The sequence below is a fragment of the Chiloscyllium plagiosum genome, unplaced genomic scaffold, assembly GCF_037043375.1.
Source record: "Chiloscyllium plagiosum isolate Xiang-an unplaced genomic scaffold, Cpla_swu_hap1 HiC_scaffold_1, whole genome shotgun sequence".
Classification (NCBI taxonomy): domain Eukaryota; kingdom Metazoa; phylum Chordata; class Chondrichthyes; order Orectolobiformes; family Hemiscylliidae; genus Chiloscyllium; species Chiloscyllium plagiosum.
Window position 1 is genome coordinate 68,399,037 of NW_028270139.1, and position 13,749 is coordinate 68,412,785.

The 13,749-nt window shown below is 38.4% G+C and overlaps 1 protein-coding gene across 2 annotated transcripts in view; it reads right to left on the reverse strand.

Annotated features, from left to right (window-relative positions):
- The window catches only part of atp8a1 (ATPase phospholipid transporting 8A1), a 360,724-nt gene that overhangs the window by 194,372 nt on the left and 152,603 nt on the right, over nucleotides 1-13,749 (reverse strand). For both annotated transcript variants that reach the window (XM_043691994.2, XM_043691984.2), the window contains exons 12-15: nucleotides 12,201-12,328; nucleotides 11,294-11,371; nucleotides 10,102-10,190; nucleotides 3,352-3,424 (exon numbers count right to left, since the gene is read on the reverse strand). In XM_043691994.2, coding sequence (XP_043547929.1) covers nucleotides 3,352-3,424; nucleotides 10,102-10,190; nucleotides 11,294-11,371; nucleotides 12,201-12,328 — 368 coding nt within the window. The remainder of the gene's footprint in view (nucleotides 1-3,351; nucleotides 3,425-10,101; nucleotides 10,191-11,293; nucleotides 11,372-12,200; nucleotides 12,329-13,749) is intronic.

The following is a 13,749-nucleotide window of genomic DNA, read 5'->3' on the forward strand; positions in this document are numbered from 1 at the left end:
CACCTTCACCTTGGTGATGGCCACCACACAGTTGTGCCCCTTCACTCTCTTGAATTTTTGGGATATTATTTGTGTCTTCCACAGTGAAGACTGACGTGAAGTAATTATTCAGGTCCTCAGCCATTTCCTTGTTCCCCACTACTATCTCTCCAGTGTCATTTTCCAGTGGCCCAATATCCACTTTTGCCTCTCTTTTGCCCTTTATATATCTAAAGAGACTCTTAGTTCTCCTTAATATTACTGGCCACCTTTTCCCTCCTTATTTCATTTTTTTGTTGTCCTCTGTTGGTCTTTATAAGCTTCCTACTGCCCTCTGCCACATTAGGTGCTTTCTCTTTTGCTTTGAAGCTATCCCTGACTTCCCTAGTCAGTCATGGTTGCCTCATCCTCCCTGTACCATGCTTCTTTTACCACAGGATGAATCTCTGCTGCGTCTCCTGAATTACTCCCAGAAACTCCTGCCATTGCTGTTCCAGTGTCTTTCCTTTTAGGCTCCTCTCCCAGTCAATTCTACCCAGCTCCTCCCTCATATCTCTGCAGTTGCCTTTATTCAGCTGTAATACAGTTACTTCTGATTCTATCTTCTCCTTCTCAAATTGTAGAATAAATTCAAGCATATTACGATTATTGTCTCTTAAGGGTTCTTTCACCTTAAGCTCCCTTATTAAGTCTGCCTCATGACACAACACTGAATCCAATGTTGCTTGTTCCCTCATGGGCTCCACCACAAACCACTCCAAAAAGCCATCTCATAGACACTCCATGGATTCCTTTTCTTGCAATCCACTACCAACCTGATTTTTCCCAGTCCACCTGCATATTGAAATCCCCCATGATCACTGTAACTTTGGTATTTCTTGCACCCCAGCTCCTGGCTACCATTTGGAGGCCTGAACATAACTCCAACTATGGTTTTTATTTTAAACTTTGTGGTTCCTCAATTCTACCCACACAGATTCTACATCATCTGATCTTACTCTTGATTTAATTTCATTTCATACTAATAAGGCAACTCCACTCCCTCTGCCCACCTGCCCATCTTTTTGATAGGAAGTAGATCCTGGAATATTCAGCTCCCAATCCTGATCCCCTCGCAGCCACGTCTCAGTGATGCCCACCAAGTCATATTTGCCAATTTCGATCTGCACCACAAGCTCATTTATCTTATTCCTTATACTGCATTCACGTATAATGCCTTTAGTCCTGTCACAAACATGGAGCTCTACCTTAATATTAGAAAAGAGGAACGGGATGGCCTTCTGTAAATCCGACCCCATATTTTGTCTACACTCCGACTCTAGTTCTGTGATATAGGCAGTGCTGTGATTATATATTAGAATACAGATAATCAAAGGTCTCGTCTAATAACTTATGAATTTGAATAAAATGATTGAAAGACAAAAAAAAAGCTGTGAATCTGCTGAATTACTATAAAACCGCAACTGGATCAAATTCTGGTCTCTTTCCTGGCCTATGTATTACTCTTTTGCAGGGCCACTGTTGTAGGATTAAGATTCTGGACCTCATTTACAAACGGTCCTGTGGGTGTCCCTATCCCACATGGACTGCAGTGGTTCAGGAAGATGGCTTATCGCCATTGTTTCAAGGAGAATTAGCAATGAACAATAAATGCCTAGCCAGCAATGCTTACATCCTGTGAAACAATAAAAACAACTATATATGTTTAACATACCACAGTATTTTCCTGAACAGAATACTGACAACCAATGTTCCAAACTTAATCTCCACAAAAAGCTATACAGGTAAATTACTTTTATTTTCAAATGTCCTTGAAATACATCCCTTTATATTTACCTCTAGTTATTGAGATAAAAGGCCATTATTCAAAGATTAGGTAATCTAGCAGTATTATAACGCCTGAGCTGCTTAACTGTGCAGCAATCTCGAAGTTCTCATGCAGACCAGGCACAAGTTACTTGTTATAAAAATTGCTTGCGCATGGCCACATAACAAAGCTTAAAGTGCTTACATACTTTAATGCATCAGTTGTACACTATAAAGAATACACAGGGGTTACTTTGCTTACAACCTAATGCACTGTATCACAGACAAGAAAATAACTGTCTATCTAGAACATGGGGGCAGAGTCTAGAAATTAGGGCCAGACCATCCAGGAACGATATTAGGAATTGCTTCTACACACAAAGGGTTGAGGTGTTTATAACTCTCTTCCACAAATGGTAGATGATGCCAGATCAGTTGTGAATTTTAAATCTGAGAAAGATCAATTTTTGTTAAGTAAAGGTATTAAGAGATTTGCGCCAGAGGCAGGAAAAGGAGCTAGGCCACAGATCAACCATGATCTCATCTGATGACAGAACAGACTAGTGGGAGGGGGTTGAATAGCCTAATCCTGCACCCATGTTCCACTGGATACCAGACAAAGAAAAGGTGAAAATAAGTGGGGCGGCATTTTGGGTCAGAGGTTAGCACTGCTGCCTCATGGTATTAGGGACCCGGGTTCGATTCCACACTCAGGTGACTGTCTTTGTGGAGTTTGCACATTCTCCTCGTGTTTGTGCGGGTTTCCTCTGGGTATTCTAGCTTTCTCCTACAGTCCAAACATATGCAAATTAAGTGGGTTGGCCATGCTAATTTGCCAATAGTATCTAGGGATAGTATGCAGGCTAGGTGGATTAGCCATGGGTTACAGGGATAGGGTGGGGACTGTAGGGATTGGATGAAGTACTCCCAGGTAGCCTGTTTCCCTCCCATGTTTATTGCAACATTGTAGTTCACATAATCAAGTTTTCATTTTAATTTGTAGCCAAACTCAGTTCTGCATTCATTTCGATTAGAATGTACAACAGCAACCATAAGGTTAGAGCACTGAGCTCAAGGCAACACATTTACCCAAACTAAAGTTACAATGTCTCAGTCTTGTTTGACTGGTTTGGTTGGTGACCTGAATTAGATGGATGAATCAAAATCTAGTCCCTCTATCTTTTTTTAACACCAGGGTGAATAAATAGGAAGGATGTTATCATGTATTGAGATAGTAAGGAGTTAATCAAGTACACCTTTTCAACCAAGAATTAGGAAGAAGTTGCTCATCCCTGCTAAGGGATAACGAGATTCTTTCATAATAGATGATATGGAGCAGACATTAAACTATTACTTTGCTCCTTTTTTTAAGAATCCCAACAGTGTGGACTCAGGCCATTCTGCCCATCAGGTCCACACCAACCCTCCGAAGAACATCCCATCCAGACCCATCCCTTAACCCTGCTTTTATTAAACTCACTTCATTATATGCTTAAGTATACATAAAACATAGATTAGGATGATCATCTCTCAAAAAAAACCCCAAAACAATAGTGCATTACTTACATGATTGCCTTGAAGATTTTCCAGTAGAGAAGGATCGTGAAATGCATTTTCGCCATTTGATGATTCACCTTTCCTTGAGTGAAAAAGAATAAAATGAAAAATCTATTGGAGATGTTTCACCAGTTCACAGTCTATCTTTAAGATGATACAAATCATATGCTGTAAAAGTACTTTGAATAGCAAGGCACGATATCATGAGGTATCAGTGTTAGACAAAAGAAAATCCATTGCCAGGAAGCACAAAAGATTTTACTATCTGAATATCTATTCCAATGACTACAATAATTCAATTTTCGCAAAAAATCAATACTCTGTAATGAACTATAAAAGTGTTGTTTGAAAGTGTTGTTTTTAAAAAGGACTGCAAGTCTAGACTGAAAACAAATTTCTGAAAAACAATTTGAAGTGTGGATGCACCATTGACAGAGTGTTTCTTTAAAAAAATAAGACAGATCATATTTACTTCAAAGTTCTATAAACATTGAGAGTTTCGTGTCTAGTGCACTCGAGATGCAGAAAATTCTAGCTAATTAACTGGCAGCTCTCTTTCTTGAAGAAAAGTTGTATGGTTTCCCTTCAACTTTCTACAGGAATAATTCTCAACCTATCTTTCAACATTATCTTGAATCCAACAACAGAAATGAGTGCCATACAAATTTCCCAATTGGTTTTGATCCTAAATTCTTTCACTTCAAAAGCTTCACCACATATGTGGGAGGGGGATTCCAACAAGAAATTTTTGCTGAAATACTCAGAACTGAGAGGAACTCAAGAACAAGAACTATGTACTTCAAGAATAAATACCATGGAAAGGATGAGAAAGACCAGATATAAACAAAAGTAATTTAGCACTCTTCCATTTATTTACCCATCATATACATCTTGATTTTGTGGGCATCAGTCATACCAGAAAATGGAACTGGACAGCACAGTCAGCTTGACATGCTAGAATCCTTAGCAAATGTTTCTGAACGTAATACTTAAAGAAAGCATGGGGTCTGTTGTACTTTTTTTTTTAAAAGGTGCAATTATTTTGATGGCTCTAGCAAAACCAAAATGTACTTTTAATCCATAACTCCTGACTCACTGCAATAAAGCAAACCATTTATTTACATTTCTGAAAACTGTCACCTCCTTGGTGATATCCATAGAACAAAAATGTGTTCCAAACATAAGGATGGCAAACATTTTCTTCCACTTCTGAGGAATCACTAACAGGGAAATGTTTTGGCATTTTAAAATTTTAGCAATCCAGAGGTCTGGACTAAAAACCAAAGAATGGGAAATTCAGTGTTACATATCTGGAGAAAAGTTAGTATTCAATACAACATGACTAAAAAGAATGTCTGCTACTGTTCACACATTTACTTTGTTCTACCCAGTAGAAACAAAGCAAATACCAGAGTTTTAATAATATCTGTTCTTGGATATGGACAGCATTGGAAAAGCTACATTTACTGTCCTTCACCAGTCCTCTGAAGTGGTGGTAGGCTCCTTGCTTGAATTATTGCTGTCATTATGGTGATGTTCTCATTATGACCTTTAGTAGCTGATTTTATGACTTCGACCCTGCAACAAAGGTTCAATATATAGCCACGGCAGAGTAGCACGTTACTCAGAGATGATAGTGCTCCCATGACTTATCTTCTGCTAGAGGCTATACATGAGAGCGGAGAGGCTGAAATAAACTTGTGATTTGCTGGAATGCATCCTAAAGATTATAGTTGCTGTAGCCATCATACCCAACAGCCGAATTGAGATACCTTTTACAATCAATCATTCCAAGTATAAAACTACACCCAAACAATTGAAAGAATAGCAGAAGAACATATTCATTATTATACAGTCTTTACATTTTCAAGGCTCAAAGTTTAACTGTCATTACAGTTTGTTAATTTTGGTGGTATTGGACTATTCCCAAATCTTGTGTTACATTTTTATTTCTTTTCAGTTCCATAGCAGTTAGCCATTGAGAGCTGAGAGTAACAAAGAGTGATGTTTGGCAGTGATCCTGCTAAAGAATGGCAGAGATGATAGTCTCTCTTCTGGAGTGCCTACCTATTTTAGGTTTGTCAGGTATCTGAGTAAATCTGGTCATGAGGACCAAGAATTAATCACAAGTTCTCCACAGCTGAATGTTGCCTTTATATAGAGATGCCACCTCTTTATTTCTCACCAAGGAAATGCAAAAGATGAGAGCTGGAGGAAATACTTTTAAATTTGCATACTTTAAATGCATCAGAAATCTTGACTCACTGACAAACATTATCACAAGGACTGAATCAAAAGTTCAACTTAAAATAACTTATTCAATCCTAGGGGGAAGTAGTCCAGCTCCCTGAGCTTGGAATTCTGTGAATTAATGACATATTTCTCAGAAGTCTATGATGTTTTAACAATTTGTCAATAACTGCAAAAGAAATGAACAGTCCATTTCTGCAAGATTCCACATGGCCCAATAAAGCATCCTGCATGGATGAGGTCAGCATGAAGCCACTCATGCAGAAATAACTCCATTGAGCCTAAATGACAGGAAGCATTTCACAGCGTCTTCATGTCACAAAATCCTTCCACCTGTCCTTCAAACCAAGCTGACCAGAAACATTGGGTAACCAGAGAAAGATTTGTTTAGGGTTTGGAATATTTCTGCAGCACTCATTTTCTTTAGTGCCTGTAACATAGCTTGAATAAGTTCCAAACAAAAATAGCTTTGAGAGCTCAAAGTTCGAGACATAACGTCCCCATTATATTCATGTACGGGTCTGCCCGTGGCTTCAATGTCAATCCCAGAATATTAAACATAAGATAAAAGAAGCCTGTAACAAAGGAAATGCAAGAATCATGGGGGCATCTTGCTCATGTAGACTGGACAAACTGAATCAGCAAAATTGCTTAAAGGTTGAATTCATGGAATCCATTTTAAGAATACTATATTCAGGAAATCAGGAAAGATGCTATTTGAGGCCATGTTTTGTGAATAAGACAGGTTTTATTAGTAACCTGAAAGTAAGTAATCCTCTGGGAAGGTGTGATCATAATATGGTAATTTCATATTACATCTGGCAGCTACATTCAAACGTTTGAGTAAGCGATTAAAAAAAAATAAAACTAACTACATAGATACAAGGGTCAACCGAGGCAAGTAGATTGGGAGACTAGATTAAAAGCAATGATTGTGAATCACCCTTGGTGATTAGTCAAATACATTTTCACAAGTGTAAACAGATTCACATTATGGTAATATTAATAGCAGCTCTAGATGGGAGTGAAGGAAGTGATTCATTCATGACTAGCTGGAGTGATTAAGGACGGATTAAAGTAGAGGCTTAAAGTATTAGTGTGGGTAATAAGGCTGAGGATTAGGAGGGTTTAAGATACCAAAGGGTGAACAAAAACTGGATAGAGGGAGAAAACAGAATACAAAGATTTTTATGAGCTTCTGTAAACACGTAAGAAAAGGAAAAATAGCACAAGCAGGGATGCAAAGGAATCTGAGATTCCACCAAATTTGTCAACCATTCTGAAAGATAATGGAAACATTTCAGAATAGTTATGCAAATTGACATGCTCTTCAAAAAAAGGAAAGGATGAGTATGGCTACCTATGCAGATATTGAAGAAGCTTCTGCTGGTGTGGTTCGAGGCAGCCAAAGCAGAGAGCATTCACATCTCCAGTCCAATCCTGCAGGAAAGGTAGTCACACTGGCAAAGAGGCTGGGACACAAGAAACTCACTTGCCATGATGGATGAATTGATTTAATACAAAACACAGCATCATCTTGCATGTGACAAGTGGTAAAGGTACAGAAGTTATGGCAGTAAAGGCAGCTGCTTGGCTTCAAAATGGTCTCACTCATGTCCAGAATAAATATCCATCAAGACATACTTAACACAGATGAAACCTGATTGTTTTTACTGTTTTTTGCCAGGTCACACTTGTATATTAAGTGTGAATTATATAATAGTGGACAGTGAAGCAGGGAATGTATCACTGCAATGGCCTGTACCAATGAAAAGCTGATAGGAAATTCCAAGAAGCCGCATTGTTTTGCAAATATCAAAGCACCATCCATACAGTAGGGGCTAACAAAACCAACTGGATGCCCTCCAGCACTTTTTTGAATTGTGGAATAGAGAAGGAAGGTCAGCATCATTACAGTTAACTGCCCCACCACCCCAACCACAGAGGCCTCAATAGCATCAAACTGATGCTCTTGCCTCCAATAACTCAGTCAAGGACCAGCCAACGGATCAGAGGATATTTAAGAACATGAAACCCCACTACAAACAGCAACTGATCTCTCAGGTTATCAAAGCTATTGATAAGAAGCAAGAGTACACCTCAAATCTTCCAAAGGCCCTGTTCATGATGGAGGAGGCAAGTAAAATGATGACGAAAGCACAAATTGTTTCCACTACATTGGGTTCAAGTGAGCTATGACTGCGAAAGATGTTGCAAATGAAGAGGAGCAGGATAAGGCTAACCAATCCAATTATGAGTCGCCATATGCTCTCTTGCAGTTAATTGGCATAGAAATTTCATTAAAGTGAACTGTGTAAATTTAGGCAGAAAGTTCATCAACTGAGGAGGTACATGACGCTAAAGCACCCAAAGAATGTTGCAGCTTCCCTGCTGGTCTCCCTAGCTGAAGCCACAATGGTGGTCTGGGAAAATGCCCTGAAATTATGTTCGATTGCACTGACAACATGGATGATATCTGTTTGAAGACAGAATGCCAAATGGAAGAAGATTACTGAGCTTATCCAGAGCCAACTACTGACATTTTTCAATGCTTTTAACAAGGTCACATCATTGCAAGCTGTGAACAAACTGAATAAATTGTTCATATATCAACAGCTTCACTCTCTTTTCATTTGGCACTTTTCTAACATGGATCATGATTGAGGCAAATCACATTACAAAAGGAACTCCTTGGTTATTGTAAAGCTCCATTTTGGGAGGCGATGGCCTAGCGGTATTATTGCTGGATCATTAATTAGATTAGATTTTAGATTATTAGATTAGATTACATTACAGTGTGGAAACAGGCCTTTCGGCCCAACAAGTCCACACCGACCCGCCGAAGCGCAACCCACCCATACCCCTACATTTACCCCTTACCTAACACTACGGGCAATTTAGCATGGCCAATTCACCTGACCTGCACATCTTTGGACTGTGGGAGGAAACCGGAGCACCCGGAGGAAACCCACGCAGATACTGAATGGCCTCCTCCTTCTGATTAGTATGTATATACCTTTTATTTGACACCGATTTGGATTTTGAAAGTATGTTTCAGATCTTCTACTCAAGATATTTGATTTGGAGGTGTAGGTGGTGTCATCGATATAAACCCAGTGCTCTGGGCTACTTCTCTCAATTACACGTTGATATTAATTAATATTATTTACAGTAAAATCCAGTTGAAAACCAAGGAGAAGTCACAAAAGTAATTTTTTTCAAAAAAAATTAAATCACGGAATGAGGAATCGCTGGCTAGGTCAGCATTTATTGCTCATCCATAATTACCCAGAGGCAACCACATTGCTGTGGGTCTAAAGTCTGCAGTCACATGTAGGCCAGACCAGGTAAGGATGGGAGTATCCTTTCCTAGAGGATATTAGTGAACCAAATGGGTTTTTCCTGCAGTTGACAATGATTTATGGCTATCATTAATCTCTTAATTCCAGAATTTTATTCAGTTCAAATTCCACCATCTGCCATGATGTGATTTAAACCTGGGGCCCCAGAATATTACCTGGGTCTCCTGATTTGCAATCAAAAAACTCATCCTGATCTGGACATTTGCTAAAAACAAATTGGCACATAAATCCAGACCTGGTCAGGCAAATATTCTGCCTTCCATATTTGTTGAAGGAAAAACTGTGGAATATGTTGAGCACTTCACAATCATCTCCCTCAAAAGGAAGAGGCCCAAAACTGAATCAATCATGCCAGTTCAGCCTTTTAAAACTATGGCAGTATGTTTGGTAACAACTTCCGTAAATCAGCAAAAGTAATCGTGTACAGAACAGTTGTCGTCACCATGTTCCTGTATTGCAACAAGACATGGGACTGTGTACCAGTGACACATAAAAGCACTAAAAATTGCCTCTGCTGCATCCTTCACATTGAAGGAGAAGACACTGAGCAAATGTTAAACAAATTAAAGAACTGTGGATGCTTAAAATTAGAAACAAAAACAAAAACAAAAACAAATTGCTGGAAAAAAACTCAGCAGGTTTGGCAGAATCAATGGAGAGAAAGTAGAGTTAATATTTCAGATCCAGTAATCCTTCGTCAGATGGTCTATTTGAATCTAGCTCCACAAGTATTCAGGCAGACTCAAATTTGACAGACACTACATTTCTGGATGGCTGAAAAACACACCTGTGCAGTATTCTACTTTGTCAACACTCAAAGTGACCAGTGTTCTAGCAGAAGACAAAAACACTCTTCAAAGATAAAAATCACACAACACCAGTTTGTAGCCTATTAGGTTATGGACTATAAACTGATGTTGTGTGACTTTTAACTTTGTCCACCCCAGTCCAATACCGGCACCTCCACATTACCCTTCAAAGACACTCTGAAGCTCTTCTTGAAACACAACAGCATCAACTTTAATGACTGGGAGGAGCTTGCTGCCAGGTAAAACAATATTTAAAATTACTGAGGTGTCAAAATTAGTTATGTTAAAGTTTATATGTTATTCAGAAAAATCTACAAAACAAAGATAAAGACACTTACCCATAAGCAATCCCTGCAACTGTACACTTCTTAAACTCCATAATATTGCAGGTTAAAGTTCCAGTCTTATCTGAGAATATATATTTCACCTGTTAAAACATGAATCAATGTTTTATTGATGAAGTAAAACTATGCGAGTTAATATCAATACAGTAAAAGTTAATGGTTGGTATTGAATAGAGACTTCAATTACTTGATGAGACAGTCCCAAGTGCTCAGAAATGAGATGGTAAATATATCTTACAAAATGAAGTAATTTCGATAAAGTTCAGGACCATCCAATTCACACCTGCATTATTTTGTGACAAACTTGAAAGAAAGTTGAAATTCAACTGTTAACATTTCAGGTCGAGTGACCCTTCCTCAGAACAACAGTTCTGAGGAAGGGTCACCGGGCACGAAGTGTTAATTCTGATTTCTCTCCATAGATGCTGGCAGACCTACTGAGCTTTTCCAGCAATTTTGGTTTTTGTTTCTGATTTATAGGATCTGCAGTTCTTTTGGTTTTGAAATTCAACTATTGGTTTTCATCTGTCTCGCATCACAACTTGCATTTCCATAATTGGTTAAAGAAAGTCCCAGAGTACTTCATGCAAGTGTGATTGTATGAAAATTGTCAATAACCCACAGGAGATATTAAGAAGGGATATTGAAATGAGCCAACGTAGGTCAGAGAGCCAGGAAGTCATTGGAAAAGTAGAATCTGAAGACATGACTGATGGCATATACGTATATGGAAGACAGGAAACAGTTCAGGAAGTGTTATGATGATGGAATTATGTCATCTTTATGTTAGAAATAATATGGAGCTGAAACACAGCTCAGGTTTAGATGAGGTACCAATGCTGGGAAAGCTTGGTTCAGTCTGAGGTAGCATTTGGGGAAAAGGATTTGATTAGTGGCAACAAAATGCATGGATGACGTGCAAAGGGCTGTAGTAGAACTTGCAAAGACTACAGCTTCAACCTTTTCAATGTCAAACTGGAAGAAATTGTATTTCATCCAGTAATGGATGAGTAGGCTACCACAAAGGCAACGATGGGGTTCACAGCGATAGTAGTGGGGTCAAACTGGGCATCACCAGCATACTTGGAGAACAAGAAATTCAGTCAGTTTTAACTATGTGCCTCGGATAAGACATAGTTGAATAGTTTCAAAAGTACATAAAATAGTTTTTCAAGTGTACAATTACCTGTCCTAATTCTTCATTTAGGTTGGATGTTCGGGCCATGGCAGGAGTATTTGTTGGTTGATATATCATGTCCATATCCTGGTTAGGAGAAGTAAAACACATACTGTTCTGACCATTTGCAATCATTTGTGAATTGCCACAATTAAATTGTCCTTAGCTGCTGTCAGGGATTCCTAATGTCATTTTAAATCACACTTTTACAATGAGGAGGAAGGGCAAAAGATTACAATTATATAAAGTCTCTCATGTCACAACAATGCACAACAGCTCTTCAATTTACTGCTTAGAGTTTATAAATGTTTTGGAGGACTTTTTGTTTTCTATAAGACCTAACAAAATCTAAGGAAACTATGAACAGTTCAAACCAGAAGTGAATGCTGATGAATATTATCTCTCTCCATATTTTACACTCATCACACCATTATGCACATCTTGGTACTCTACTCACACCATTCTTCATGTGCATGACCATTAGTTACCATATGCAATCTGTAGTATAATTTTTGCTTTTAAAACTAATAATTAAAAAAAACTTAAAATATTGCAATGTAGCAAAAATCCAATTAGGCAACCGCACAAATAATGATTTTCCCCAAAACATTCAGTGGATACAAATAAAGCCAAGACGAAAATGGGGTCAATTTCAAAGCATGGGAGCACTGTAAACATGTCACAATGCCGAAAATCTCAAGAGTTGGAAACTGAAGGACTCCAGCAGAAGCAAACAAACAAAATTAGTGGACACATTTTATCTTATAGCCAAATATGCTGGATAAAGTCTGAGGGAAACATGCAGGAGTTACATTAAATATAACTTGGAGAAAATGCATGCAGCTGCAAAGCTTTTGACGTAGATAGATCTTTTCTCAGTCTCAAATTTTAAAGAAAAAATAAACCTTATACCTACCCAGTTAATGAAGAATGCTTGGATAAACTTTACAACCTCTAATGTAACTAATAGACTGATTGGAATGAGGTTATTGAAGAGGATGATGAAGGTTAAGAAATTCAATCCAAAGTAGGAGACTCCACTACCTGTGAAGAAAATGATGTTTTATAAAAATAGTGATAGGGATTGCAATTTGCAGTGAAGGAGGTTGCTTAGGAAATTAATAAAGGCATTCAATGGCACGGATTTTGCTGTAATAATAATGGCGAGGTGAATGGCACTTATCATTATGACAGAATAAATATGATGGAAATGTGTTGCTGGAAAAGCGCAGCAGGTCAGGCAGCATCTAGGGAACAGGAGAATCGACGTTTCGGGCATTAGCCCTTCTTCAGGAATGAGGGAAGTTCTCCTGTTCCCTAGATGCTGCCTGACCTGCTGCGCTTTTCCAGCAACACATTTCCATCTCTGATCTCCAGCATCTGCAGACCTCACTTTCTCCTCAAAGAATAAATATGATGGCAACTTCTGGGATCCATGCATGTGCAATAATGTGGCTATTCAATCACAGGGTGCTCTGTTGCAGACCTTGCCTGTAGGGTTGGCATTGAAAACATACTAATTATCCATTAGGTCTGCATTAAAAGCTGTTGAAAATGTTAGGGTTGTGCATTCAGAACTGAATTTTTAAAAGGATAATAATTACAAACAACAGCTCTTGCCTCCATGTCATGTTTTAGTCCTTCTTTCGCAGGATGCTGCTGCTCATTTTTGTTAAGTAATTTTAATGAAAATTATTTTAAGTTTGTCTGTTATTTATCTCTTTTAGTTCCATTTGGATGTTTCAATGATTATTGTATTTCCTGTGCAATTAACAAAAAGGTAATTTATACTCGCTAATGCTTCAGTTGCAGTCCATGTCTCTGAGAATCTTTGAAGCTGATTGTTTAAGAGTCTCATTGCAATATGCCCTGTGCAGAATCCCTGGATATCCTGTTGGGGGTACTGCATGGATCCAGATACGGGACTAGTACAGAACCTCGGCTGGTAAACCTGGGAAATGCCCCGAGATGCTATAGAAGTGAAACAAACTGTGAAAGCCATTTCTTTGCCTTTGACAGAAAATCCGGCCATTGTTTGAACATTGACATTCTAAGTTCACATAGTCTTGCAAAACTGATAAATTGTTTAATTTCATTTATTTTACACACTATATCGAAGCAATTGAACACTATTAAGAAATTTCAATAGTTACAACATCACAGGTCCATTCTTTACTCTTAACAAATGTATCACACTTACAGGTTTTACTATCTACATTGTTCAATGTGTAGCTTTCTGCAAACGTCACTGATTACAGCAAATGAGTAGGGATCCAGCAATATTTTCCACTTAAGCCAACTGTAACATTTAACACACATTTACTTAAAAAGCCAGAATTCTTACAAAAGTAGGGCAGTTTAACAGGTGAGCTTTTCTTCCCAACAATCTAATCGTGACTCAATTTCCTCAGTTGGCATCCATTGGCTACACAAGACAGCCACTCATGTATCAACAGACAGCTCAC